Source organism: Aspergillus heteromorphus (genome assembly GCF_003184545.1).
Source record: "Aspergillus heteromorphus CBS 117.55 chromosome Unknown BO70scaffold_11, whole genome shotgun sequence".
Classification (NCBI taxonomy): domain Eukaryota; kingdom Fungi; phylum Ascomycota; class Eurotiomycetes; order Eurotiales; family Aspergillaceae; genus Aspergillus; species Aspergillus heteromorphus.
This window is the reverse complement of record NW_020290416.1, coordinates 576555-604426: the sequence shown is the minus strand read 5'-3', so window position 1 is coordinate 604426 and position 27872 is coordinate 576555. Positions and strand designations below refer to the sequence as shown.

The 27872-nt window shown below is 53.1% G+C and overlaps 9 protein-coding genes across 9 annotated transcripts; 3 read left to right on the top strand and 6 right to left on the bottom strand.

Moving 5' to 3' along the window:
• Positions 1-5379: 5379 nt before the first annotated feature.
• On the bottom strand, positions 5380-6199 carry derA (putative ER-associated proteolytic system protein Der1; the record flags this gene model as incomplete). Its single annotated transcript, XM_025545885.1, has 2 exons — positions 5380-5931; positions 6011-6199. The coding sequence occupies 2 exons, from the start codon at positions 6197-6199 to the stop codon at positions 5380-5382; spliced, it is 741 nt and encodes a 246-aa protein (XP_025399725.1).
• A 633-nt stretch (positions 6200-6832) lies between these two features.
• On the top strand, positions 6833-7715 carry BO70DRAFT_33759 (histone H3 family protein). The gene is made up of 2 exons (XM_025541163.1): positions 6833-7191; positions 7272-7715. Exons 1-2 carry the CDS (start codon positions 6963-6965, stop codon positions 7616-7618), a joined length of 576 nt encoding a protein of 191 aa, XP_025399724.1. The 5' UTR covers positions 6833-6962; the 3' UTR covers positions 7619-7715.
• A 406-nt stretch (positions 7716-8121) lies between these two features.
• Positions 8122-8632, bottom strand: BO70DRAFT_33751 (uncharacterized protein). The gene has a single exon (XM_025541160.1). It carries the CDS (start codon positions 8511-8513, stop codon positions 8205-8207), a length of 309 nt encoding a protein of 102 aa, XP_025399723.1. The 5' UTR covers positions 8514-8632; the 3' UTR covers positions 8122-8204.
• Positions 8633-9455: 823 nt separating this feature from the next.
• On the bottom strand, positions 9456-14414 carry BO70DRAFT_396240 (uncharacterized protein; the record flags this gene model as incomplete). Its single annotated transcript, XM_025546593.1, has 7 exons — positions 9456-10297; positions 10361-11013; positions 11065-11180; positions 11256-11273; positions 11331-11441; positions 11494-12634; positions 13123-14414. The coding sequence occupies 7 exons, from the start codon at positions 14412-14414 to the stop codon at positions 9456-9458; spliced, it is 4173 nt and encodes a 1390-aa protein (XP_025399722.1).
• A 455-nt stretch (positions 14415-14869) lies between these two features.
• BO70DRAFT_33707 (putative hydrolase, alpha/beta fold family) lies at positions 14870-17014 on the top strand. The gene is made up of 6 exons (XM_025541137.1): positions 14870-16032; positions 16087-16247; positions 16307-16387; positions 16444-16567; positions 16619-16747; positions 16799-17014. Exons 1-6 carry the CDS (start codon positions 15325-15327, stop codon positions 16991-16993), a joined length of 1398 nt encoding a protein of 465 aa, XP_025399721.1. The 5' UTR covers positions 14870-15324; the 3' UTR covers positions 16994-17014.
• Positions 17015-17058: 44 nt separating this feature from the next.
• Positions 17059-18124, bottom strand: loc1. Its single transcript, XM_025545884.1, has 3 exons — positions 17647-18124; positions 17379-17528; positions 17059-17300 (listed from the first exon to the last, which is right to left on the bottom strand). The coding sequence occupies exons 1-3, from the start codon at positions 17935-17937 to the stop codon at positions 17172-17174; spliced, it is 570 nt and encodes a 189-aa protein (XP_025399720.1). The 5' UTR covers positions 17938-18124; the 3' UTR covers positions 17059-17171.
• Positions 18125-18355: 231 nt separating this feature from the next.
• BO70DRAFT_361936 (putative NADH-ubiquinone oxidoreductase B14 subunit) lies at positions 18356-19328 on the top strand. Its single transcript, XM_025543163.1, has 4 exons — positions 18356-18424; positions 18541-18602; positions 18783-18929; positions 19068-19328. Exons 1-4 carry the CDS (start codon positions 18382-18384, stop codon positions 19185-19187), a joined length of 372 nt encoding a protein of 123 aa, XP_025399719.1. The 5' UTR covers positions 18356-18381; the 3' UTR covers positions 19188-19328.
• Positions 19329-19669: 341 nt separating this feature from the next.
• On the bottom strand, positions 19670-21359 carry BO70DRAFT_361935 (DNA-directed RNA polymerase core subunit RPC19). The gene is made up of 5 exons (XM_025543162.1): positions 21135-21359; positions 20767-20932; positions 20569-20660; positions 20259-20335; positions 19670-20168 (listed from the first exon to the last, which is right to left on the bottom strand). Exons 2-5 carry the CDS (start codon positions 20896-20898, stop codon positions 20035-20037), a joined length of 435 nt encoding a protein of 144 aa, XP_025399718.1. The 5' UTR covers positions 20899-20932; positions 21135-21359; the 3' UTR covers positions 19670-20034.
• A 461-nt stretch (positions 21360-21820) lies between these two features.
• Positions 21821-22296, bottom strand: BO70DRAFT_33608 (uncharacterized protein). Its single transcript, XM_025541086.1, has one exon. It carries the CDS (start codon positions 22169-22171, stop codon positions 21872-21874), a length of 300 nt encoding a protein of 99 aa, XP_025399717.1. The 5' UTR covers positions 22172-22296; the 3' UTR covers positions 21821-21871.
• Between the last annotated feature and the right edge of the window lie 5576 nt (positions 22297-27872).

The following is a 27872-nucleotide window of genomic DNA, read 5'->3' as shown; positions in this document are numbered from 1 at the left end:
AAAAAAAAAGAGGGAATGGAAATTGATAGGCAGAGCCAGGTACTTGGGAAGGAACGAACGATGCCTTAGCAACAAAGCTGCGGCATCAACTAGTAGCTAGCAGTACTAGTGGTGGTGGTTGGGGTGGTGGACGAAGGGAAGATCGAGGGAGGGGGGAGTCGATACTGGGAGTGGGAAAGAGACAGCAGGCAAGTGGTAAACTAGAGAACGAACGTGTCGGGAGGGAATAATACTGACTGGGACGGAGAAAGCGAGCGAGAGAGAGAGAGAGGAGGCGGGCGGCGAGCGTCGAGCGTCAAGCGTCAACAACGGGCCACGGTTACGGGGCTCAGCGGGCTCAGCGGGCTCAGCAGGCCCCCAGCAAAAGCCAGAGAGGGCCCGTCACAGGCCAGGGGACGCCGCGCCGGATTAACTTCAGGTGGTTAAGGGGGGGGGGGGCGCGCCTCTGGGGAGTGGGGCGAGGCTGGTGGGCCGGGGCGGCGAATGTCTTGCGGATGGCCGACAAACTAGGTTGGCGCCAATGCTAAGCCTCCGCCACTATCGCCTTTTCGGTCGTGATTCATCCCTGTTGCGGTTAGGCCTCCAGCCGACCGCACTAGCCCATCTCGGAGTGCCTGGCGAGAGTGGCAGTCGTAGTCGTACTCGTCTCTCGTCTCGTCTCGGGCTCCCCCACGATGGACCCAAGACCCAAGACCCAAGACCCAAGACCCAACCATCTGAGGTTGCAGCGTGGAAGAACACCCTGGGCCCGGGGGTCGGTCGGTCGGTCGGTACCTTACCTACGATGTGGCTTGGAAGGTACTAGTACTATGTAGTACACTGCCATCGCAGTGGCTACGTATGTACGGAATAGGTAGGTACCGTACGGTGTTAGGGAAGAGGGAACAAACCACCACGTTGTTTCTATTTTCGGGAGGGGGGGACACCACGTCAGTCAGGTACTCGGTCGGTATGGTTGCTCAAGCCTCAAGCTCCAGATGCCTTCTCTGCTGAGCCCTGTTGTTCAGCCGAGGATCGACCCTCCTGCCACTGCCAGGAGGGTTTAGCCACGCCGCAGCGGGTGAACAGGAGAAATCTGGTTCCTTGGGGCCTAGCGGCTCGTTAGAAGGAGCGCTAATTACCTCTGTCCCAGTGTCCCTAACTCTACGGTGTACCTATCCACGTACCCAGCAGTTATTATTACTGTCAAATTCCCGGAAAGAATCGCCATGATTGGCAGCGCCGACGTGGGGCCATCAGCAACCAAGTGACTTAAGCCCTCAAAGTCTCAAACCCTCGAACGACGCCCACGGGGCCCATGGGGCGACGGGGGGATATATCTAGTTAACTACTAGGTACGCCCGCTTACTTAAGGGCAGAGTAGCACGGCGCTAGACCCGGAAAGAACCTAGAGCCAGAGGGGGGGAAAAGCGAAGCAGTTGATTGATCTCAAGGCTCTAAGTAGTTCCGCCAAACCATTGAGGGGCGATTACGCAGGCCGACCCTCGAATGCTCGAATGTCGAGGCTCGACTTTCAAGAGAACAAAACAATCGCGCCCAGCTTGCCCAGCTTGCCCATGGATCTGTGGAGGTCAATTCGCCCGGGACGTGGATAAGAGATTAATGTTATTGCACCCCTCGTCATGGCTCATGGCAGCATGTGTGGAATCTCTGTTGCCTAATCCAGCCCTCGGTATCGGTATCGCCTCCAGGCGGTGATGTGCATTTACGCACATCCACAGCCAATTAATGGCCGGCCACTCAACCTTCGTACCCGAGGGCCTGTATTCTACCTACAAAGTACAAACTAAAAAAAAAAAAAGTCAGTGGGAAATAATTTATGGTTCGCAAAGTACTGACAAGATCAACATAACGGTCGCAAGCTTTACCCTTCCAGGCATCAACATCTGAGTACGAGTAAGTACCGTAGGAGGGTCAATTTCCCGGCAAATAATAACAATGATGATGATAATGTGTGACGGACTGTTGAGACCTGAGACAAACTTGTTGGGGCAGCAAAACAAACCCTAGATAGCTAGCCTAAATCCATAGCGTAGCACGCTACCTGCGGCAGTAACGAGGCAGATACTCCGTAGATACGGAGGAAGTAGATAGAGATAGCGATGCATAATTTATTGACTAGACAGATCCTAGTCGGACTCGGGATCGAGCCATGCTCGAAATATCTTCCTGGCCGTAGTTCCCAGTACCGCGTCAGTGTCAAAACTGTCAAGGGTTTCGTGAGGCCGCATCGAATTACTTACCGAGGAGGGTATTCTGCGCGTGGTTTGAACTTTGGACAGACATCGGCTGCGGAGTAAAAAAAAAAGGCAGCTACTTTACTTACATAGGTAGCTAGGCAGCTACCATATCCCATGCGGTTGGCGATCTGCTTGCTCTTTTTGATGTTGTTGCGACACAGAGAGAGAGAGCATGACACCGCAGCTGCAACATTGACTACGTAGGTACAGTGATGTGACAGCCCTAATGATTGTCAACAATGCCAACAACGATAATAATAATAATAATAGTAGTAGTAGTAGTAACGCGATGAACGTTTCTAACTTTAGGTATGCAGGCGGGTGCGGACAGTTTCTAGACGCATGATAAGCATGGACAGGACAGGTTGTGTTCTTTGCTTGCATTTCAGTGTGATTGGACATGGGAAGATGCAAGTTTGACCCCCGACAGTACTTAGAGTATGTATCTACCTAGTAGTATTAACTATCAGATCAGACAGACCATCTTGACCTGATCTTACTCGTACAGTGCCGCCAGCTATTGCCAATTGAGGCAGGTCTTTTACAGTCTGACCTGACCTACTTACAGACATGCAGCCATGTCCATGACTCGGTGGCCAGTGACGGTGTACACCTCGGCGGCTGTGTGATGGAGCCGACAACCACCTGATTGGCTTTGGCACCGAATTGCCGAGATAGTATCATCATCATCATCATCATATCGGGATACGTGCATCCAGACAAAGGACAAATGGTGGGAGAAAGCAGGGCGGGGAAATGGACAATAGGCACTATCTACCTCGTGCTGCCAGGCCAGCCTACCATGCATGTCACCTTGCACCGAGCAGGCAGAAGTGAATGTGAGGGAGTGGGAAACGGTTTATCCAGAAGGCTTGTTTTTGTTTGTTTGTTTTGTGGTACTATGGGGATGGACCCATAAGCGGACCGCCTCTTCACCAGGAACGAACGGCTTTAATGACATAATTAGATAGTTCCAGCATCCAGCCACAGCCTCGTGGCTGGGAAAGATCCAATGCATTTTTTTTTTTTTTTTCAATTTTCAATTTTCAATGTTTAGAGAGTAGTAGTACTATGGGGTCCGTATCTCGTGCATGCTACTGTCCGCCGCCGAACGCCTGGATGCGATTCGGCGCCGAATCCTTAAACGAGTACGATGGTCGGTAAGTCGGGAAGTCGGTAGGCAAACCGCCGACATTCAGGCGGTGGTCGGAACTGGCCAGTGGCCATACGCCGGGCTCCACCGATATCAGATTTGACAGATTAATCGGACTTGCGTGGGTTTTGCGTGGGGGCATCTCATCTCATCTCATCTCGACCCTCTGAAAGAAGCTCGAAGAAGCGTTTCATTTCCGGCCACGGACAACGTACGTACTATCTACTCAGCATATCCAACAGACAGACAGTAGTCAGTCTCGACACCTGCACCGAGATTGTTTGCCACAGCCTTATCTTTCGACGTTTCAACCATTAGATACATAGGTTACAAGTGGCGCCACGAGGAGGGGTCGTTTCATACTTTATCCGTACCATCGAACCGAGAAGATTGATTATCCCCCGAGGGGGAAAAAAAAAGGGTGGTCGAGCCTGAGGGCTGGGAACCGGGAAAGAAGACGAGGAAGACGAAAGAAATCTCCTGCTGCGACGACTTACGAGACAGCCAATAATGAATGGGTGGCTGGCTTGCAGAGACCCACGAATGCAGGACCGTCGGAGGAGGAAGCATGGCAACGACCCACGGGTGACCGGTTCCAAGCCTCTGAAGCCAGATCCTCGGTCGCGGTTCGTCGGTGGGCGATTTTGGCGACTGTCAGACGCGTGGACAACAAATACTAGATAGATTAACCCTGGTTGTTTGTTGTTTCAACCCCAGGGACCAGCCGAGTAGTTAGTCTTAGATACGTAGCTGCCTCGGCGTCCCGTCGTATGCGTCCCTGCCAATAGTAACAACAACATGATGATCATGGAGTGGAGAACGGCATCGACAGATGCGAATGCGATGGACGGTGTTAAACGAGATGCTGTCGGTGTAGATAGGGTGTACACCGTACGGTACAGTGTAGAAACCAAAAAGAAGCCTTTCTAACCGTCGCGTCCCAAAGCCAAAAATAGACAGGAGAGGATTATCATCGACTTTCCCTCGCACCTGATTTGGCCGTATTGGCCGTATCATGACAATCACCTCCACCCCACGCTGATGATCGGTCGGTCGGTCGGATCCCGTGTACAGGTACTAACATGTAGACAAGGACAGAGCCTCCATCCAACGTCCACGCCGACCAAAGCGTCTGGTTGATCGGCGGCAGATGATCATGACGTGGGCCGAGAGAAAATAAATGATGCCTATCGATCTCTCTACTCCGTGCATCCATCAGGAAAGGGAGAACTTAGATAGAAGTCATGCCGTCATCCCCCGGCAGATGGAATTAAGGTACGAATGCGGAGAATTACCCCAAATTCCAGACGCACCGCACCCTGGATCTACACGTGGACGGTCCCCTTCGAGTCACTGGTCGGGGTCGTCGCCTTGGGCGCCCAACTCCCCCGGCCATGCAGGTGCCCCTCCTTTCACTTCCTGAACACACAGAAAGAAAGACATCATCTGGAATCACCTGTCTATTTTCATTGCTTGGTCGATTGATCGTCCCTTTCCACCAGGGAATGCGGACATCGGGTTGATACGTGCAGACTAACATGTACATCCAAGTCCCAATTGAACATCCGCGCAAGTGTCTCCACGGCTACTCGCATCCCCGTTCGCATCCTCTAAGCTCTTCCCCACAAGTGATCCCAACTCCTCAAGTGGTTTGGCGAGATAAGGGCTCTGTCTCTCGAATGCTACAGTACAGCTCGAGACTGGGACAGACCGTGCAACATTTCTGCAACCTCCGAACGAGAGGCCCCGTGGCGCAAGTAGTTCTGCAACAAGGGGTCAAATGACCTCCCAGATGAGCCACCCAATGCCAATTAGCCAGAAATGCCGCCGGAATCCTTGCTTATATCATGACAGTGTTAAATATCATTGCCCCGCGTCTCAACCATTGGGCGCTGGAAGATCGCAACGTTGTTGAAATCCCAAGGCCCACTATGTCTGAGCGGTTCCGGAGCACCGCGCAGATAATATGGAGTACTTGCAGATGCCTCATCGGACTTCAGGTGCGGCGGCGGCGGCAAATTCCCCGTTGACGTTGGCACCCGTGCCTCGTACCTCCCCAGTTCTCGGCTCAAACAGGCGCACCCACCACATGGGGGGGTCGAGAGGGCGGTGGTCACCGTGCAGAGAGGGATAAACGTCGTTGAAGAAGTACCAGATGTGACCAACGACGACTCCACAGATCTCGTCCTTCGGCACGATCCCATGCACGACCAGGCTGAAGGCCATCAGGACCCAGGGGAGGTAGGGGGCGGTGAAAACCAGCATCCCCAGGAAGCTGAGGCGAGTTTCCGGGTTGCGCCGACTCCAGATGTAGACCAGGCTGGAGGAGAGGGCCGTGCCCAGGAACGGGAGGGAGAGGAAGGGCGAAAGGGCGAGCAGGGAGGCCATGGCGTAGAACAGAAGCCACGAGAAGTGGGCGGGCGAGCGACCCGACGACTCCTCGAGGAGGCGCGAGTATCGCTGCAAGAAAAAGACATGGAATAGTAGGTCGAGGTTGAGCGGCCCGAAGTATAGGAAAGTTGTGAACAGACGCCAATACTGCGCGATTGTCAGCCCTGTGATCTGTGACCCGTGACCCATCACTCATGACCCGCACGCGGGTCTATCTGCGACGCACCTGGGACTTCACATAGACAGCTCGGAAGCTATAGAACAGCTGGAACGGGGTCAGAACGTGGCATTGGACCAAGACCGAAGTGACCACGGTGGCGGCTGTCCACCACCGGGTGACAGGAGGCATTTCATAGAACCATTGCTCCAGAGGAAATTGACCCGCCTGCCCGCCATTACCCCAGATGGCGGCCATGGCGTTTTTGGGGGGGGGGGGAGTCTTGAGCTGTAAGTTCTGGTTTGTTGGGGGGATGTTTGGGGGATTGGTTCGGGGTTGCGGGAGGGCAGCGACCAAGAATAAGTGGAGGACAGCACGAGATCAAGAAGACCACTGGAGGGGGGAGGGGGGAGGGGGGTGGGTTTGGCTAGAACAAGAATGGGGGTGAGTGAGTCTGGAGGGAAAGTTGATTGATAAGGCGACAGTTCCGATAATAATTCGCTCACAATCACCGCAGAGCTCCAGCTGGCCTTTTTGCCTCAGGCCGGCGGGCCAGCATCGTCATGCCGTCTACATCACGTGACAACACTGACGGCCTGAGGCACGACTGTCCGCTGTCAGTGTCAGCGTCAGCGGCCAGTCCATTATCACGTGCCAGCAGCCATGCCACCCGCGCGCCTCGAAGCACGACGACGCGCCACGCGTCTGGCCGGTAATTGGGATGGCTGGGAGAACTCAGCAAGAAGCAACGCAACAGCATCTCTCTCTCGAGTCGCTAGTCGCAACTGGCCGGGGTCCCCCTCTTGACCTGACCCTGACTGAACTGAGTTCTACTCATCGATCCCATCCCATCCCATCCCATCCAAGGCGGTCACCCACAAAAATCAAAACAAACCAAACATTCTTGGCCTCGGGGTCCGACGACTACTCCTCCCGAGTCTCAACAGCTCCTGTCCCCCAGCTGAGCTGACGCTACCCCTCCACCCTCCAACCTCTAAGCACTCAATTCCTCGTCGACAAGATGCCTCCCAAGACAGGCCGTGGTCGCAAGGCGATGGCCGGAACACCGCGGAAATCAACAGCTGGCGCTCGCGCTGCCGCAAGCTCATCCAAAGCCCCCGTGACGGCTGCCCCGGAGGCATCTGCATCGCCTTCGTCGCCGCGCGTGCGCAAGACCACCGCCAGTCAACCCCGAGGCGGCAAGCGACCAGCCGCTGCAAAGAAGATCGCCAAACCGAGCAATGTTCAACGTACGTACTACTACTACTACTACCCCACCCACCACCATCTCATAATACCTTATACAAGGTACCAACTCACACCCTCTCAGCTGGCGACCCCACCCCCCGAGGACAAAAGCGCCGCTACAAGCCCGGCACCGTGGCGCTGAAAGAGATCCGCAAATACCAGCGGTCATTCGATCTCCTCATCCAGAAGCTGCCGTTCGCCCGACTGGTTCGTGAGGTGGCCATGGATCTCCTCCCTTCAGAAGTCGGCTCGGAGCTGCGGTGGCAATCGCACGCCATCCAAGCGATTCAGGAAGCCGCAGAAGCATTCCTGGTGCATCTGTTCGAGGATACCAACCTGTGCGCGATCCACGCCAAGCGCGTGACCATCATGCAGAAGGACATTCAATTAGCTCGTCGCATCCGCGGTGCCTGGGGTGGTTTGGGCTAACTGCTCTTTCGCGAGCGGAGGGGGATAGGTTTTGAGACTGATGAGACGAGGCTTGACTCCCCTATCATGATTGATCAATGATCGAACGAAGGCAGTGACGAGAGAGAAAAAACTGATCTCAGAAGAAATCAAAAGGAAAACAAGGAATACACCCATGCGCAAAGTTTCACTCCCACCCAACCACCCGCCCGGCTATGGATGAAACCAGCCAAAATAGCAAACAACCCCTCTCCCCTGCCTCTCTCCCTCCTTGGCCTTCTTTTCCCTCTTCTTCCTTTTTCACTCCCCCTGACTCACCTCCGTTCGGCCTTCGAGCTCTACACTACGATAGCCAAGAAAAGCCTCGGGATCGATTTAAATCTCAATGTCTTCATTTTTTGTTAACCGTTGGTGCGCGCGTGGTTTATAGGTTAGGTTAGGTTGCAGGCGTATCGCGAGTCCGGAGTCTTTCTTATCTTTGTTTATCTGTCTTGTCTTGTCTTGTCGACCTAAAGCAGGTCAGGCCGCAGGTTTCAAGGTTTCCTTTTTCTGTCTCTGTCCCTTCAGGGCCGTTCCATTCCGTTGCTTTGCTTGATGCGTTAGTTAGCTATCTATTCCCTTTCCTGCCTGCCTGCTTTGCTTGCATGCGTTGTTTTTTTCCCGTTCTGTCTCCGCTTGTGCGTTGTGTTGTGCTGCGCCGCCTGCGCCGTGGGCTGCAGGGTCTGGATCTGGGTCTGTCAGCGTGCGTGTATGATAAATACAGTGTCGTGTTGTCTTGTGTTGTGTCGTCCGTTGAATCGGGCTTCGGATATCGGATATTGAACATCGAACATTGAGGTGTGTGTGTGTGTGTGTGTGTGTGTGTGTGTGTGTGGCGAGGAAAGATAGCGAGGGTGAAGGGGAAGGGGTCTATCATGTCTAAGTTCGAGAGGTACCTACCTACCTACCTACCTACTTACCTATCTATGGCTTGCTCGCTTACTTGCTCGCTCGCTCAATATGATGTATGTAATGTAATGCAATTGAGTATTAAGTTGGATTGATCATTCTATTCTATTCTATTCCATTCCATTTCATTTAATTTCTCTATCCATCAGTCATCCATTTCAATTCAATTCAATTCAATTCAATTCAATTCAATCCATTTAATTCCACTACCCAGACCACCAACAGATATCACAAACACACTGACCGCTTACATACATCTACAGCCACCAAGTAATCTTGGACAGTAAGTAGTAAGTAGTCAGCAGTAAGTAGTAAATACGGAGCAGTAAATACCCAAGAAAAAGCAATATTTGAAGTATTTAACAAAGAGCCGACTTCACAGACGCTACTTATGATTCCATTGTATTGCATTGCAAAGCCCGGTCTAGACAGACTCCCTACCCCTTTTATCAATCAATCAATCAATCAAAATCAATCACAATCACAAGAACAGAAACAAATTGCGCCACGCCGGAGAGGATACCCACCCGCCCGCCATACACCGCACACCGCACACCGGGGAAGAATGAGAATGAGAATGAGAATGAATATGAGAATAAGAATGAGCCCACAGATACATACAAACAAAACAGCCCTAACATGGTATCATGAACTTCAGCCGCAGGAATTGCAGTAAAGCAAAGTAGGAGGAGGCAAGGGAAAAGATAATAGCCGGATCGGGGAAGGGGAAGATTGTGGGGGAGAGTGAGGGGGGGAGAGAAGGAGAAGAAGAAGTAGAAGAAGAAGTAGAAAAAGAAGAAGAAAAAGAAGAAGAAAAAGAAGAAGAAGAAGGTGATGATAATGATGATGAAGATAGTGGAGGGGAAGAAGGATTACAAGGGTATATAAGGAGTATGCTAGTAGAAAGAAGTTACACGGGCCGTTTCAAAGGCGGCGGTAAACCCATCATGACGCGATGGCCTTCTTCCCTGACCCCTTGGGCCTCGTCGTTCTTCCCCTGACGTTCCAGGGTCTCAGCGAGCATTTCGTCCGTGACGCTGACCCAGAGGCGGTCGTTGGCTTTCTTGGCCATGGCGCGACCGGCTCGGGCGCTCTTCTCCGCCTGCTCGCCGACGACGCCGCGGAAGTATTTCCAGCTCATGAAGGTGAGGGTCATGCAGGTGATTTGGCTGTTGCTGATGGCGGTCGCGGACTGCAAAGCTTGCTGGAGGTACTGCTTGGTTTGGATGGTGGATTCGGTCTGCACGGTGGCGCATACCAGGTAGTAGGCGGCTTGGATGTATTTGTTGGGGCTGCCGGTGCAGAAGGAGTCCACAGAGTTGAGGAGGCTGGGGAGGTCGGAATGGGACGGATGTGTGGGATCGCGGAGGATAAGGACGGTGTTCAGAGCGGCCAGGATGGAGATATCGCGACGGGGGTCATTGCGCGCGGTCTTGCTGAAGGTGGTGGACAGGGAGAGGAGAGGGGACCGGAAAGAGTTGAGCGCAGCATTCAGATCGCCAGTCGCTTGCGCGATGGCCCCTGCAGCGTACTCCATTAAGCATCTGATTGTATCTGAGAGATTATCACCCAGCTCCTGCGCTTCTTGATGAAGTTCGTTCAACGTCTTGATGGCCAGATCCCAGTCCGTGCGGCCGCAGGAGAGAAAGACCTGCTGGATAAGAAAATTACAGTAGAGTGTCCTGCGCCACTCAACACGCCTGTTGGCATTGACCACAGACTCCGTGATCTCTTGCGGTGCCTTGAAGCTTCCTATGGAAAGTCATTAGCGACGATTTAGACAGGCTGAGTGGGACGGGCCATGGGCCAACTCACCTTTCAACATGCGCGTTCCCTCTTGCAGGAACTTCTCTGCCTTGCGTCCGTCATACGAGTTCTTGCAACTCAATGTGATGGAGCTGAGAAAGTAGCAAAGCGCATAGAGATCGTGCTGAGGCAACCAATTGAAACTCAGCAGTAAGGTGCCGCTCTGAACCTGAAGGATGTCCCCCGTATCTATGGAAGAAGGCCCGGCCGACTTGCCGTTCAAGGGGATAGAAAACGATCCGTCGCTGCGCCAGTTCGAATCATTCAATCTTTCATCCATCAGGTCCTGCATGACCTTAAGCTTCTGTGAAGACTGGTTGATGTCGTAGTCCAGGAGGCTGCAGCAAATGTCGACAATCTGAACCAGTGTCGTCAGCTGGGGAATGTGACGAAGCTCGTCGTTCAGTTGATGGCTTCGTGCCACCGCCACCGCCCGCTGAGCTTGCTCAATCGAGTCGAAGCCGGATCCTTGCTGGAGGTGCGCGAGAGCTTCAATAATGGCGGACATCGCAGAAACTGCCTTGTCGCCATTACGGCTGGCCATGTTGGAAATTTTGTGAAGGTGCTGCAGTGCCGACACCGAATCTTGGTGCGCCGACGAGGACAGCGAAAGCGAGACACGGAGGAAACGAAACGCGTATTCCCACGCAGAGTGGCGGTAACTGTTCAAGTTAGAACGTGATCGCAGTGCATAGATGCGAACGGTAACCTACGCTTCGACTTCCTGGATCGTTTTGTCAACATTTTTCAGAGAAGCCTTGGGGTTCGTCTTGTGCAACATTCGTGCCAACAGATGTTGCATACTATACTTCAGGTCAAGCATACGGTTCTGCATCTGTTAGTTCCTTTTTCTCGAACACTGGCTGCGCGGCTAGCAGACGACGCGGGGTAGACGTAGACTCACTCGCTCGCAAAGGTCAATCTATCCAGAATGGTCAGTACTGATGCCAGAGGGGTATTGGCGGATTGGTGCACATACGCCTTTACTTAATGCTGTCTCTGCTTCCAGGTTATTGTCGGTTTCTTCGAATAATATTCGCGCGTATCGTAGGCGCACGAGGGCTTCAACCCGGGGTTGCAATCTCCAGTTCTATCGCACCCATCAGCATCTCCACATGTTATACAACCAAGTCCCCACGCACCTTCAAGACAGCCTCCAGGCAGCCCAGCCCCGTCGCAACCAGCTTATAGTATTCGTCCATCTCCATCTCCCTCCGCAGCAAGGCCACCATGGTCCCGTGGCTATGAGCCGCATTTAGATACTCATCCGCCATGGCCAGCAGCAGCACCTGGTAGTCAATCGGGGACTTGGCCGGTTTTTGCGGGGGATGCTGGCCATTTTGTCGCGGCCCTTGTTTCTTGGAGGACTGTCGCTGCTGCAGCTTCTGTTGCACTTCCGGGGTAGGCGCTGGGATTAGCACCTGAACGGGTTTCGGTGAGGGCGCCGGGGGGGTTGCTACGACCGGTTTGACGGCGATCGGTTTGGCGGCCACCGGCTTAGCCGCCACTTGCTTTGAGACCACGGGCTTCGAGGCGACTGGTTTGGCGGCAACAGGTTTGGGGGTCACTGGCTTCGGGGTAGCTGGTTTGGGAGCGACGGGTTTAGCGGCGGGAGGTTTGGCAGCGACGGGCTTCGCAGCCACGGGCTTGGGAGTGACTGCAGGGGTAACTGTAGGGGTCACTGATGAGATCTGGACGGTAGGCGTCGGAGGCGTGGGTTGGCTATAGGCTTGATTCCCTTGGTTCGGGCTTGGAGCGGCGTAGTACGTTGAGGGGGCGGGGGTGGAGGGAGGGAGAACCGGGGACCGGCTGTTGCCTGCAACGGAGATCGCAGGTTGCGCAGCATACTGAGACGGGCTATTGGTGGTGAACTGGGGAGGCGAGGTCGAAGGCAGAGGGGGGGGTTGGAAGAGGTCGGACGGATTCACATATTGCTGTTGTGGCAGCTGTTGGGGAGGAGGAGGTTGTTGCTGCTGCTGCTGCTGCTGCTGGGGGGGAGGCTGCGGCTGGGGCTGCTGTTGTTGCTGGGGGGTGTAGGACTGCGAGTAGGCAGGATAGGTGGGAATCATGACCTGGGGATAGACGACGGGCTTCCCATATTGATATGGTGAGCCACTAGGGTCGACATTGCTGTTGTACAGTAGCTGCTGCGGGTGGATGGTCTGCTGGTGAAGCGGCAGATTGGGGGGTTGCTGCATGTACTGCGGAGGATATTGGCCGTTATGGGGTGGTGGGTAGCTCATCGCCCCAGGACGCAGACAATGCTCATGAATCCACTGCGGTCTGCGGTGCCCGGGAGGAGGGGAAGGTCTAGATAGAGGGTGGAGGCGATGAGAAGGCTTTCGACAACAACAATAATAATCTCTGGGGTTCGTTTCTTGTTCTTCTTCTGATCGCGCCGCCTTTTCCGTTTCCGCGTTCGGGTCGGAGAAACCCGCGGGCGGTCAGGTGAGCAAGGCATTATTAACCAGCAGCAGCACCACCACCACCACCACTATACTACTACTTTACTTCTACTCTCCATTGTTCACTCCACCCAGTCAAGGCTTGATCTGAAGGTCCAAATTCCGGATTAAACACACATCCTACATTCATCAGCCCCGAGTCCCCCGTTCTATGTATATATGGCAGACCTCCCGAAGACGAACAAACCACCAGATACTCAATCAAACAAAACGCCAACCCAATCCGTCTAATACTTGTCACGCGCATGAGATTCGTAACGGGAACAACAACCAGCCCCAATCTAGATCATACTAATCGAGCTATACAACTGATTCATCGACTGATCTTGCATCGCAGGATCAAGGATGCCCATCCCCAATGTCGGCGGCTCTTCCGGGGGCGGGTGCTCTCGAATCGTCCACGGGCAGAGCTCACTGCAATTGGCGACATCGATCAGGTTCTCCGCAGGATGGATCCGTTGCACTGCCCACGCCTGATCCGGGACGGGTCCCGAGCCTCCCAGGCACCTCTCCGTCCAGAATTGATACGTTGCCTGGCCCGTCGCTTCGTCCAGCCGACAAGGCTGCTTGCGAGGACATTTCAGCGTGGCGTTGCACGTATTGCAGATGGATATTCGCTTGCAGGAGGCACAGTGATTGTCATAGAGCCGACAGATGGTGGTCTGGCAAACGCTCGCCAGCCATAGGTCAATTGATCGATGGGCACACCCAAACCGAGGCGTCATGTGCTCTTCTCTGCCGAGTTGGCCGGACCCCGTACTCAGGTGGTACTCAGTCTTGATCTTCAACTGATCCTCCTCGTCCAACTCCGGGTAGATCTCAATCTTCAGCTGCGTCGATCCATAGTCCTCGGTGCAGGTATGCCAGCAGAAGCGTTGCTTCTTAACCCCCTCCCCGAACTGCACCGTCAACGCGGCGACCGATTTCCGTCGCACCTTCAGAAGATCCGCCAGCTCCATCTTGTCCTGGAAGGTCAATTTCTTGCAGGGACACAAGTCCACGATGCCTGCAGAACTTCCCAGGTTACACGACCTGTCCTCCGCCTTGCGTCTCAGCTCTCTCGGGGGAAATGAATTCCGCGGGTGGAGTTTTAAGCATTTCGAGCAGGCTTTCCATCTGCCGTCCTCTAACAGGTTAATGAATTGCCAACGTGGGGTAACAAAGTTGTGTCCGTTTCGGTAGTGGTGAAAAAGCGGTGCAAAGTCTCGACTGAAATGGAGGGGTTTCGCCTCCAGGATAGGTGCGCATATCGAATAGAGCCGCCGACAAGTCAACGCCAGACACGCCTCGGGCAGCACGGATAGATGGGAGATGATCTCCAAGACCAGCTCCGTGGGCAGCTCCAGCAGATGGCATCTCCCGAGGGCGCCCGTATCGGCGGCCTTGCCGTCAGCCTGGTTCCGCGCCCAGCAGTTCATCTTCGCGATAAATCTCAATCGTTCCCCAGCACGACGAAACGTATATGCCATATCGATCAGTAGATCGGACTTCGGGTCATGGGTTGGAGCGGTAAGCGGGGCTCTGCGGAGGAGTTTCATCAAGTTGAGGTGGAGGTGGTTGGGGTGATGTCGTTGGTGGTCGTCGAGACAGAAGCTCATGGGTGGGATGAGAGCCAGCTCGTCTCCCGCTGGCTTGGGGAGTTCATGTTGTTTTGAGAGGAACACGGCAGGCAAGGCACATGACAAAAGCGTGCGGAAGGGGAAGGGGAAGGAGGGCCTTTTGACCCTCAAGCCGTCAAGTAGTTGACGCCCAGGCTGTAGATTTGCACGCAAACGGAGCACGCGCCAGGGTCACAGCGTCGTAGAAGCTGTCAGGATGATTACCTACTTACCTACGACTGGATGGGCCATCTTAATAATCGACTTATCAGGGCTGCATCCCAAAAACGGGGTGTTCCAGACTGCCATCCTGCCCGGTCGTTTGTCGACCACACCCACCCGGTTGAAGCCAGGCGGCCGAAGTCTATGATGCTATCGGACCGATCCTACCCTTAGACTTCCGCATCCGGGGTCCTTGTCTAGTCGTGCCGACCGCATCGATCTGTCTCCTGTCTCCTGCCCCACCCACGAGAATGTGCATGCTTCTAAAAACTGAGAGCCCGAGCAGTCAGTCAGAGTCAGTCAACAGGGGGTAAGTAGTCCCGAAGCGAGGGTGGGATGGAAGATGCAACCCCCCCTTCCCCCCATCAAGTGACGTCCTTGATACCCCAATGATCGAGGTCACGGCAGCTGACTCATCGGCCGCGCTGACTGATTGGCGCCATGCCCGATCGGGAAAGAGCCGAGGCACGTCCAGGCGTTGTAGGGCTTGCGATGCAAAGTGCCAAGTGCCTACCCAATTTCAATTATTTGCGACTTGCGCTGGCGCGGTCCCCTTCTCTTCTCTCCCTCTCCCTCCCTCTCGATGATCTAGATAGCGTGCTGGTTCCGATCCCATCGCACGTGGCGACCACAGTGTCTGTCTTATGTCATTTGTCCTGTTGACATCCTCCGCTCCTTCTGCATCGCCATGGGCCTGCTCTCCTCCCTGTCCCCGAGTGGGCGCATCGCCTACTACCACGCCCAAGATAACAACCTCCTGCTGGCCAGGAAATCCGGGAAGCCGGGAGCCACGGAGCAAGTGACATTGGCGGAAATCTGTCGCAAGGCGACTCCCGAGAAATGCCAGCTAAACCCGTTCCTGTTCAACGGCCACCTCCAAACGGCCTGGACGTCCGCGAAATTCGACAAGGTCCCCGTTTTCTACAAGCGTTGGATGTTTGAGGCCGACAGCCCCATGTTTAGCGGGCATTTTGCCGTCGATTTCGCCGTCGACCCCTACGAGCCACCCAACGACCCCCACTCGACCGATAGCGAGAGGAAGTATACCCAGCCGTCAGGGCTTCCCGAGCGGACGGCTTTCTTTTCGGAGGCCGAATTCGCGGCGCTTCCCTCGGATGACACTAGGCCCATGCTGGTGGCCCTCCATGGCCTGAGCGGCGGATCACATGAACTCTACCTGCGCCATGTGCTTGCGCCGCTGCTCAAGGATAAGACCTGGGAGGCCTGTGTCGTCAATTCCAGAGGCTGTGCCCAATCCAAGATCACCACCGGGGTACTTTACAATGCCCGGGCCACGTGGGACATCCGCCAGACCGTCAAGTGGCTGCGCAAGACATTTCCCAATCGCCCGCTGTTCGGAATAGGGTTCTCACTCGGCGCAAATATCCTGACCAATGTAAGTCACTTCCGAGCACCAAGATGGGAGGGGCTAATGGAGGTGGGTGTGAAGTTTCTAGGAGAGGAGGGCGATGCTTGCCAGATGACCGCAGCAGTGATCTGTGCCAGCCCTTGGAATCTGGAAATCAGCTCGGTGTGCCTGCAAAGCAGCTGGATCGGGCTGGGGGTATACAGCAAAGTGATGGGTACGAGCATGAAAGAGCTCTTCGAACGGTAGGTAGTGCCCTTGCAACCTTTGATGCGAACTTTGACCTAATAGCCCGCATTGCCAGGCACGTCGAGCAGATCTCCAAGAACCCTCGCATCGACGTGGATGAGGTAAGGAAAATTACGTATCTGCATGAATTCGACCGGTAAGAGCCCTATGCAAGCTCATTATTCGCAGAATTCTGACTCGAGTCATGCACAGGGCTCTGCAATGTGCCGCATGGGGCTACCCTACCGAGGGTGCATACTATCGCGATGCTACATCTACCGACTCTTTAATGGGCATTAGAATCCCAATCTTCGTTATACAGGCCGAAGACGACCCGGTGAGTTCAGCTTGTCCGCTATGGAGCCATGCATGCACTAACCGCAAGCAGATTGCCTGCTCTAAAGCATTACCATTCCAAGAGATGGGTCAGACCCCGTACGGTATCATGATGACTACATCTTGGGGCGGACACCTTGGTTGGTTTGAGCTGGGAGGTGAGCGGTGGTTTGCCAAACCGGTATGTGTGATGCCAGCGTCCTGCCTGCCACTACAGCGCTAACTGCCGCAGGTGACGAACTTTCTGAATATTATGGCCAAGGAAGTTGATCTCAGCGTACCTTTCACGGTCGAGGACCCCGAGAAAATCCCAGGTGGAATTGCCCACCACTATGGTCCTGGCAAGGACCTCGATACGGCCCCGAAGCCGGAATACAACCCTATACGACGCAAGCTGGCCTTGCAGGTTCCAACGTCGAACACCTAACCTCGCATAAACCTAATTGCTACCGATGGATACGACAGTGCGTCATTCGGAGGGATACTCATCATGAGTGTCATGCGCGCCATTGTTTTGGAAGACATAGACCAGTATAAACGCCAAAGACCCATCTAAATACATAGACCCGGTATAGACAGAATTACTTTTGTACAAAAAAACCACCTCAAGCAAACGAAACGCTCTTCTTCTTTCCTTTTGATTTCGACGACCCGCCGGACGGGGCATCGGCCTTGGATGCGCCGGCATCGCCCTTGTGCTTCTTATTCTGGCGGATCGATTGCTTCACATCGTCCTAGTTGGAGCAAGCCCGTTAGCAACCGCAGCCATGAAGCACCCCCCGTAGAGAGCCAAGATCAGTTAGTATACGTACCAGTTTCGACTTCTTCTGGGCCATTCTAGCCTCCGCCTCCTTTCTCTTGGCCTCTCGGATCTCCTCCAACTGGCGAGCCTTCATCATCTTCGACTCAATCTGGCCCTCCTTCTCCGCGTTGACCATCGCAAGAATGGTCATCATTCCCTCCTATCGAGACTTGTTAGCAACGCGCCCACCGTAACATTCCCCCTCCCCCCCCCCCCCCCCCCCCAACACACACACAGAGAGAGAGAGAACGGGATAAAGACAAGACGAGACCACATACCGCATCATCGACAAAAGTCTTCCCCTTCTTCTTGCCCTTAGGCTTCACCACGCCCACGGGCGTGATCGCATTCAACTTGGGCAGACCCAGTTCCTCCTCCGTGTACACTCTCTTCTTGGTCTTCTTCAACTGGCTCTTCTCCGTGCGCGCCTTCGACTTCATTTCCTGTGGCGGCGGGCGCTTGACATTCTTCTTGCTGATCTTGGTTCCGGACGAGAGGGGCTTGCCCTTCGAGGCGTCGCCCTTGGACGACGAGCTCTTGCCTTTGACGGAGGGCTTGGTGGGCGCCATTATTTCGTGTGGTCCGATCGAAAATCTGAACAACGGCCGTATAACGATCGAGAGTGGGGGGGGCAGGCAAATCGAGACAACAGACAACAACGATGCGACCAGCTCTCCCGGGTAGCACAGGATGAAAAAAATCAAAAGTCGTCAAACCGATCAAGACACAGGAAAAGAATAGCAGAACACAGCACCGAATCCTCCAACAACTTGCGCCGCCGAGCCCGACCCGACAGAGAAATGAAATTTTTCGAAACAGGCAGGCGGTGAGGCGGGTGGGCGGGCTTCCCAGTTCCAGTCCCATGCAACTCTCCTCCCCAATAGTACTCGTCCGTCACGCTAACTCAGACCCGGAACAACAGCAACCCATCCGATCGAACTTCCTCCCCTCCTCCCCTCAACAGCGTGCCATTGCGAATTCTCCATTCCCCCCCCCCCCCCCTCTCGCTCAATATGACCATCAACCCGACCTTCCTGGCGCAGCGCACGCGCTCCTGTACGTCCTCCCTCTCCCTCCCCTCACGGCGGTCGCCCCGACGATCCGCTTCGCTTTAGAAATTGCCGCAACGTCAATGGCCGGATCCCGAGCTGACCTTTTCTCGTCCCATGTAGCTGCCAACTGGGGTGATGCGAAGTATCGCGTCCTCAAGACGTACAGAGAATGGCTTAGAGCGGTCAGTGACTCCTCCTTTCTCTGTTATGCCATAGACATATATATCATCGTTCTCGTTTTCCTGGTTTCACGCATGCATGGATGGCAACGCCCGCGACAGAATGAAAAACCGTTCCAATTCATGCCATTATGAGTTATTCCGCGCAACCGAACTGACATTGATCCCATTGAGATATTCTAGTCTCCCGAGATCCAGACGATGTACTCTCTGAACCTCCCGGTATCCGCTATCCGGACGAAGATCCGCCAGGAGTTCGAGAAGCACCGCTACGTCAACCAGCTGAACGTTGTCGATGTGCTGCTGTACCAGAGTCACGCTGAGTTTCAGGTTAGTTCAATTGGGACATGGATGGATAGATGGTTGCGATCAGATCAATTGGATATAATCCGCCATCCATCCACCATCTCTCCATAACTCCGTATCCCCCTCATCCCATATCATATACTCACCACCACACCCTCCCAGGAAACCCTCAACTACTGGAAACAGCTGTCGCACGTGATGAAGTACTTCCGGCCGGAGGAGAACCCCGGCGCGCGCCTCCCCCCCAACTTCATCTCGGGCTTCCTGGAAGGCCGCAATTAATTGCGCTTGCACTTCTGATTGTGATTGTGATTGTGGTTTCCATCGTATCTTCGTATCTCTTTTTCCCGGTATTCCTTAGCATTGGAGGTTCTATTATGGCTACGGCTACGGCTGTGGCTGGTGGGGAGGGGGGTGCGACTCGGACTCGGACTCTGGTAGAGAGGGGGTTATGTAAATATTTGTTGTTTAGAAGAAGACTTTTTGGTTCGTTTTATGCTTGGTTGCGAGAGACGGAGAGAGAGAGAGAGAGAGAGAGAGTGTGTGTGTGTGTGTATGTGTATGTGTATGAGTGCATTGGGTTCGTAGCGTACCTAAAGTAGACTTGTGGTAGTATGTACCGTGACGTATATACTATTGTAGGCTTTATAGGTTGAGGTCTAGGTAGGTAGGTAGTAGGTAGTAGGGAGGTAGGTACTAGGTATGAATAAATAGGTCCATTCCATCACCCTACCTACACACATATATACGGATAAGAAAGACACCAGCATAACTCGAGATCTATATATATACCAACAATAATAAAAGTCACCAATCCAGTCACCAAAAAACGGTAGTATCCAACCTACTACCTACCACCTACTAAGCAAGTAAGGACAAGGGCAAGGTATAGTAATTAGGTAGGTATAAGTACCCTACCCTACCCAACCCCACCTGCATCACTATACATACAACACAACAAACCCTCTGTCGCACTCTACAACCGACCAATCCCAATAAAACAATAGAAAGATAAGAAAGAAGAAAGAGAAACAGGTATAACTTTTCTACACAAACGCCGACCCAAGACATCCAAAAGCAACAGACATAATGATAGATATACAGCACAGTACAGTGAATGAGTGAGTGTCTACGACTCCATGCGATCGATCTGGGCAGCGTTAAAGGCATCCCGCGTCGTGGTGAACTTGTCCGTCACGACGTCGCACAGGTCCATTAGAGTCTCCAGGCCCTTTTCGAGGGCCTCGACGGCGGTTGTTGATTCTGGTGGTGGGGAAGTCTATCAGCAAACAGACCCCAAAAGAGAAGCAAGAGGAGAGAGAGAGAGAGAGAGAGAGAGAAAGAGAGACGAACCATAAGTCTGGATACGAACGTTCATCTTCGGCTCGGAGGGGTGGGGGATGGTGTAGCCGCAGAATTCGACTTCGGGGCTGGAATATGGTGTTAGTATACATGTATATATATATATATATTATTGCCCACGTTCACATCCAAATCTATGTATATAGACATGACCATAGCCATATAGATAGACGTGGTTATATCCACAGCTTTGATATCTGCATGACGCTACCAGAGCGCACCATACACACCACACCCAAGCTAGCAGCGCATCGCAGCGTAGCAATGCACCGGGATAGATAGGAAGGAAGGGTATACGTACTTCTTCATAATCGCATACCGCAGCGCGTTACCGAGCGTGTGGCCCTCTCCCTCGAACTGGAATGATGCAGCGGTGTCGGTGGCGCCGGGCAGCTGTTATAACCAATTAATTCGTCTTGTGTCAGATGAGATAGGGACCTCAGGGGAGGCGATATGTGATATGAGGTGGGATGGGTAGGCTAGGCTGAGATGAACGCACAACAACGATCCGCTTCTCATCGAGCTCCAGGACGTCGTCGGTCTGCTCGACCTCTTCCTGCTGCTGCTCCTGGGGGGCGGCGTCCAGCATGGACTGGTCCTGTTCTTCTTGGGAGTGCACGGAGGAAGGCATTGTGATGGGTTGTTTGAGCGGGCGAGGGGGTAGACTGAAGAGGGAGAGTTAGCGATGTTCAGCTATCATGGTGTTGGATCCCAGGCTGCGGGGTTATCATGGTGGTGGTGGTGGTGAGTAGGTCTGGATGGATGGATGTATATACGGGATTGAAGGGATCGGGGCGGGATCGGGATGCGAGGCGCGATTCGGGTGTGCGATCTGAAGATAGTTCTGGAGGAATAGTCGGGACTTACCTTTAGCAGATGACCAGGAACCGGGAATTGACAGCTTAGAGGGAACTTCTCGCAGTTGAGCAACGCGCGACTCCGATGAGGAGAAAAAAGCGAAAAACGGTTATTCGGCCTCTGACCGCCTTTCGGGGTCGGAGATTATGTCTCACCGCCTGCGGGTTACGGGTTGGCTGTTTGTGCCTGGGGTGTAAGGTGTCTAGGTACCTATCTATGCTCATTCTGTTGAGGTTGAGGTGGTTGTTTGCTATTCAGTATTCAGTCTATCGTGCTCCGTACGACGTCAGGTGATAGGCCCTCCTATTCAAGCTCGCTGCATGACTACCCGTCGTCACCCTGGACTGCAGGACACATACAGACAGACAGAGCTGTCGAACGTATGACAACCGGGCGGACCAGTCACGACGGAGCGTCGCATTCCAACAGTCAAACATCACGCCCTGGATGATCTACCACCACCATCCACTACCTTGTGTCACCGTGCCGTGGCTATGTTCCCTGCCGACTAGGGGGTCTGTCTTTGTCTGTCTGTCTGGCCGGATCGGGCATGTCTCTCCTCGGTCCTCCCAGTCAGAGTGTGACTGCAGGTCATCCATCCATCCATCCATCCATCCATCATCCCTCGAGGGGCAGCGGAGATGACATGACCTGACCATCCATCGACCTATCTTACTATATTATCCATCCTCGGCATACTTGACTAGTTGACCGATAACTATTGATCCCGATTATTAATGGTCACTCTATTCCGTACAGGGTGAGCAAATCGAGTAGGAGCTAATAACGATAATAATAACCGCTGACAGGCGAGCATAGTTACTATATCGTTCATTGTACGTATATAATATCCCCATTATCTCCCCCCAATGAACCATCCCATAATCAACGTAATCCCGATCAATAGTTCTCGCAACTAAAATAAGCGACCCGGGGGGGAAACTACTCTCCGTCTCCATGATGAATTGATTGCTACTATTGCGATCGGCCAGAAAGCATATCGCTTGACTCAGGAGCACACACCCACCCACCACATGGGAAGCCATTATTAGTAACAGGGGCCGTGCAGAGGTGCGCCGTTGGGAAATAATGGGTCGGGCCCGTACACACACTTACACATCTTTATGGAGCAGGACTTAAGAGGGTGAGTTATTAACATTATTCTTTGTTGGGGACTGGGGACTGGGGACTGGGGACGGGGAGATGATGCGATGGGATGACGACGATGGAACCGCCGAAATAATCACCGTGATATTAAACTATTTCCTTGGCAGTTGGGATGTTCCGTGGTGGGTAGGTAGGCGAGATGATATGCTGTAGGTAGCAGGATATTTATGTACTATGTACTATGTACTATGTACTATGTATCTACTAGATAGATGGGTGTCCTTGTTTTGTTTGAGGGGGACGGCGTGTACTCAGTATGCATTGGCGATGGCATGTAGGCAAAATGTCATGGGCATGCAGCGTAGACATATCGATCAAGAAGATGCGTCGGTATCATCAAGTACTAGACACCACCATGTACATTTCCCACAGTATATCCGCCTAGCGGATCCTCGATCCCTCGGCAGCACGATGATAATCTATCTCACACCCCGAGGTTCAGCCAACGCGTTCATGAAGGGAAACCCCCACGGACGAAACACCGCGAGCGGCGAGCGTCGCGTCCCAACAGATTGCTTCACTCTGACTCTGCAGACTGCAGACCCTTGGACATGAAAACAACAACAACAACAACAATAATAATATCAATCGGCAGGAACAGTGAACCGAACAAGGTCAATAATTTCTGGAGACGGCAGGGCCAGACCCATAAACTAGTGGTTCATCGGACTGGATGGCAAGTTCGTTCCTTAATCTTATTTGCAAGGAGCGCACGTGGGCCCGCCGGATGAGGGCGAGTTATAGACCGGCATGCAGGAGTATTATTATTATTTCATTATCGAATATCTGTACGGAGTACTCCGTACTCGGTACCGCAAATGAAGTTCTGCTCCTGCTATCTAACCCGTGCTGCTACTGGCAGTTGCTAAATGCTATTTAGCGATCTCCCGGGGTCATTGAAATGGTCCCGTTTGATATTACTCTTGCCTCGTGGAGCGGAAATGAGGGAAGATCTCCCCATCTTCCCTGGTGATTGGCGCACGCGACAGACTATCCGCCGATGCGTTCGGACCTTGATAGGAACTTAGAAGACATTGATTATGGATTATTGACTCGAAGAGTCGAAGAAAGAAAATATGGATATCAAACATACCCATCATCAATCAATAATCACCAAACCAACCAACTAGATAGATCCACTCTCCACCGGCCCATTAAACGAGCCTTGAGGGAAACAAGAACAAGAACAAGAACAAGAACAACAACGACAACAATGATGATGACGATGATGATGATGATGATGTTGCATCGGGGGCTGCACCTGCAACAGGGATTGATGAAAGAAACCTCCCTCCCCCCAAACATGATGCAGGTCTGGCCAGCCACGGTGCTGGAGCCCATCTTGCAATCTGCATATTGCATAAACTATGTATGTATCTAACCAAACCCTCGCGACGGCGAGAACCCACTGCAGTTGCAACTGCACATCTTTGGGCCGCTGGGGGGTGTTCGGAAAGTGGTCCCGCGCGTTGGTTCCTGGCCTGCCATTCCGCCTGCCTTGCCTGCCTTACCTACTATCTAGGTAGTAGGTACAGTAAGCCAGTCGATGGAGTTTCACCACTGTCCGACCTGCCTCCAGGACATTAGGTTTGGTTCGGAAGGAAAAAAAAAAAGGTTGACAGGTTCCAAATTTGGCGTCGTGCCGGAACGGGCGAGGGGGGAGTCCATTGGCTGTCTTACCCGGAAGCCACCAGAGTTGCACGAGGCTGGAACAAAACCACCCAGTGGTTGTTACACCCGTACGGCATGTCGGCTATCTATCATCGAGACTAATTTATCAAGGTTGGGGATTTTGAGAGGTTGGTTGAGCGAGGTTTGAAGGTTCCAGTTCCAGTCCCAGTACTGTCCAATTTACTCCGCTTGGACTTGAATCTGTTGGAGACAATAGTGTTGTCGCAGGAAGCGAGCTAGGTAAACTAGATAACTAAATACCTTCATTCCAGCCCGTGTTGGAAGTCTGGAACTGGGGGGAAGTTGGATCGATCGTCAGTCCGTCGTCTCGGCATCCCTAGATGGATAACTAGCTAACAGATAACTAGATAGACAGATGGAACGGAGGACAACGCCTCCGTCCTCCGTCTCCGTGTCCGTGGTTCATGGACATGATGCATGTGCTCGACGGGGCCGCGAGATTAAGAAACACGAGACGAATGGAAGGCGTGGGAAGTCCTACCTTAGTTCGGCCGCTCGGGCCCTTGGGGCACGTCGTGAATCGTAAGGTATCTAGTTTCTAGTATCTAAGTAGCTGGTAAGCAGTGCCGGGCGATCATGCCTAAAGTTTTAAACTTGAGGCGGATGGGTGCGGTTGAGTAAGGGACATGGCGAGTCCTCATTTCACTAATGCTGCCAGCCCTTTTCTACTACTACTATGTATGTATGTATGTATGTATCTATTTCCTGTGTCGATACCGAGTACGATGGCTACGATTACTTACAGAATGGCTGACATCTAATATGCCCCCCCCCCCCTCCCCCCCTTCCCCTCTCTTATACACGGATACACAGGCATGAATTGAGGAGAAGAAGGAAAACGATCTATTTATTTGTTCGATGAAATGTCGTCTTACTCAGATTAAGGGCCGGATGACGAGAACCACCTCTGCTGGGGCCAAGAAATGACTCGATCGGGGAGTGAACAGATGGTCCTCAGGCAATGGTCCAGTATTATACTGGCGACCCGCCTCGGGCATGTCACAACTCACAACTCACAACTCACAACTCACACTTCACACCTCACCCACCTCACCACCACCCTATGATCCAGCCGATCGTCGGACTTTCCCGCGGGAGGATCGATCGATGGATGGATGCATCGTGGAAGACCGGCGGTTGCCTACTTCTTCCGGACATGGGAAACCCTCCTTCACTTTCCATCCATCTAATCCCTATCCGGACTTTCCAGGTGTCCTGTTCTGAGAGGAACGTGGGGAAATGTGAGACGTCAACCCTGGGATGAATCAGAGGTTGCCCATAAACTGTAACTTCACTAGGAAGATACCAACCAACCAACTTCTTCCGTCCTGGGGGTGCTAAATATCTAGTTCCTCAGTAAGTCAGTAGCACTCCGTACTAAGTATGACGAGGGGCGATGGGCAAGGGACAAGGTCAAGGTCAAGGCGACCAGGCTGACTGCCGCGGAAGGAGGGGAACGAGGAGCTGACAGAACCGGGTGGATTCTTGGATCGGGGCAGGGACTATTGTTTCCACCAGTTTGGCGCGGGTGGGTTCGGGGGATGGTGAGGGACGCTGGTGTCGCAGGTTGTGTCGCCACCAGGGGGGAGGAACCGCTCTTTTTTTTTTTTTTTTTTTTTACTGTGCCTGTGCCTTAAGACATCCGGATTCTTGCCCGGCTGGAATTCCGTGAGATCGTACAAGATACATACTGAATAAAAGGTATGTTTGGGCGAAGCGAAACCGAACGAGAATCGGAATTCTGGGCACTGGGGAGGGGGCAGAACGTGATGTTCCAGCTGTCGGACAACCAACTCTGACAAGCCCAGCGCCAGTTCCTGGATCTCCATAGGCCGGATCCCGGATGGGTCGCAGACTCGCAAGGAAGAGCCCCGACTAGGCTAAACAGTCCCTAACTAGGGCCCTTAGCGGACACCTGAGGCGGCCTTAGGTACCTCTACCTACAAGTTATTCATGGTTGGCATCGTTGGTCTGGTCGGGCCTGAAGATGATCTGTTGCTCGGCTTTCAATTTCAAGGTATTGTAGGTAGGTATGAAGACAGGTCGGATTGGTCTGGATGATAGGTAGATAGACAATGAAAGAAGACGGAGTACACAGAAGCGAAACCACTTCTTCAAACTTCCTTGTAGACCAAGTTGGTAGTAGTGGGAAAAAAGGCTGTCGGCTGTTCTACTGTAAGGTAGGTTGGATGCAGCAACCGCCAATTGTCACAAAAGTGTCACATCATTAACGGACAAGCCCTGGGCGGAAACAAACCATGTCTCAGCTAGTGCCAATCAGGTGGGATCCTCTCCACCTGGTCTGAGCATCCAGGAGATTACTGCGTACTTACAGATCCCTTTGGGATTTTTTTTTTTCTTTCTATTTTTTTCGATTCTTTTTTGGAACAGTCACAACAGTTGGATACTGAAGAGCCCTTATAGTACAAGCTTACAAGAGCTGATATTCTACCCCAACTGTGTATGTAGGTAGATAGGTCCTGTATGGCTGTCGTACTGCGCGTATCGTGCGCCTTTCCTCCCCCACACCCATTCAATCCATTGCAGCCCAATTAATTCCCACTCCTCGTTTGATGATGATTAGGATGGATTATTGCCGACTGCTAGTATCGAGACTACTTACCTTACTAGATACTATCTATCTATCTCGCACCCTTTGACTTTTGGTCTTTGGAGATTGGGACCTTTGCTTCTGATTTTGAATTTTTTCACTTTTTAATTTCTTGACTTCCCTTCCCCCCCTCCTTGTTCTTTTTGTCCTCCTTGTCCTCCTTGTTCTCCTGCTGCCCCCCCTCCCAAACCTGGCCGCGTGTCTGATTCACTGACACGGTCCAACCGAGCGTCCTTTCATCGTTCCATCCCTCTGCCTTCTGCTGCCACCGTCTCATCAAACCCGTAAACCCACCCACCCACCAACCATACCATACCGTACACCCCATAACACCCGTCCGTACATACCTGCCGACTTACTCGGGTAGTAGTACCTACCTGCCTACTTGGGCAGGTCCCTGCTGAAAGGTACCTACACTGCTGGTCCTGGCAGTACCTTACCTCTATCCCCATACATCCCATACATCCCATACATCCAATACATACAATAATCCGGTCTCTCTCTGTCTCTCGGCCTCTCTCTCTGTCACTCTGTCTTCCCTTCCTTCCCTTCCTCCCCCCAATTTCTTCCCATTTTGCTTTCTTCTTCTTTGCTTGCGTCTTGCTTCGGTTCTCTCTTCTTCTTCTTCTTCTTCTTCTTCTTCTTCTTCTCTTCTTCTCTTTCTTGATTGTCTTTTTTCCCTTTCTCTGCTCCCTCTTCTGGGCTTCTTGAATTCCTCCCCCTCCTTCCCCTCCTTCCTCGGGCCAAATTGTCTTGCATGGGGGCCAGACCTGTCGAGAACCGTTCCATTACTATCGCTTGTCGCTCTGGATCACTCCCGGCCTGACCGACCTCTAATCGTTGTCACACTGCCGCCGGCCAGCCTTAGTTAACCGCCTCCCTCAAGTATCTGACCACTCCTGCTCCTCGTCTTCTCCCGCCTGTTTGACGACTTTCTCTGGGGTGCCACACTGGCGTTGTCTCTTACTTCGCCTACTCCCCTCCTCTTCGCCCCCCCCCCCCCCCCCCCCGTCGCCTCCTCTGCCGGTCGTCTGCTGGTAGTTCGTTTTTGGGTTGGCTCCGTCCGTTCTTCCAACCTGCGCCGCTTCTTCCCCCCCCCTCCAGAGCTTAACCTCGACCTCCCCGAACACCCCAATTAGCCGCCTCCGCTACCGAGCTCTTTGACCCGCGCGCTCTTTCATTCGGTCTCGCCGAAACCACCCCCCCCAAATAAGGCAGACGTCTGTCAAAGAAAAGCTTGATACTCGGCCTGCTTCAGGCTGTGGGACCCTTGGGTG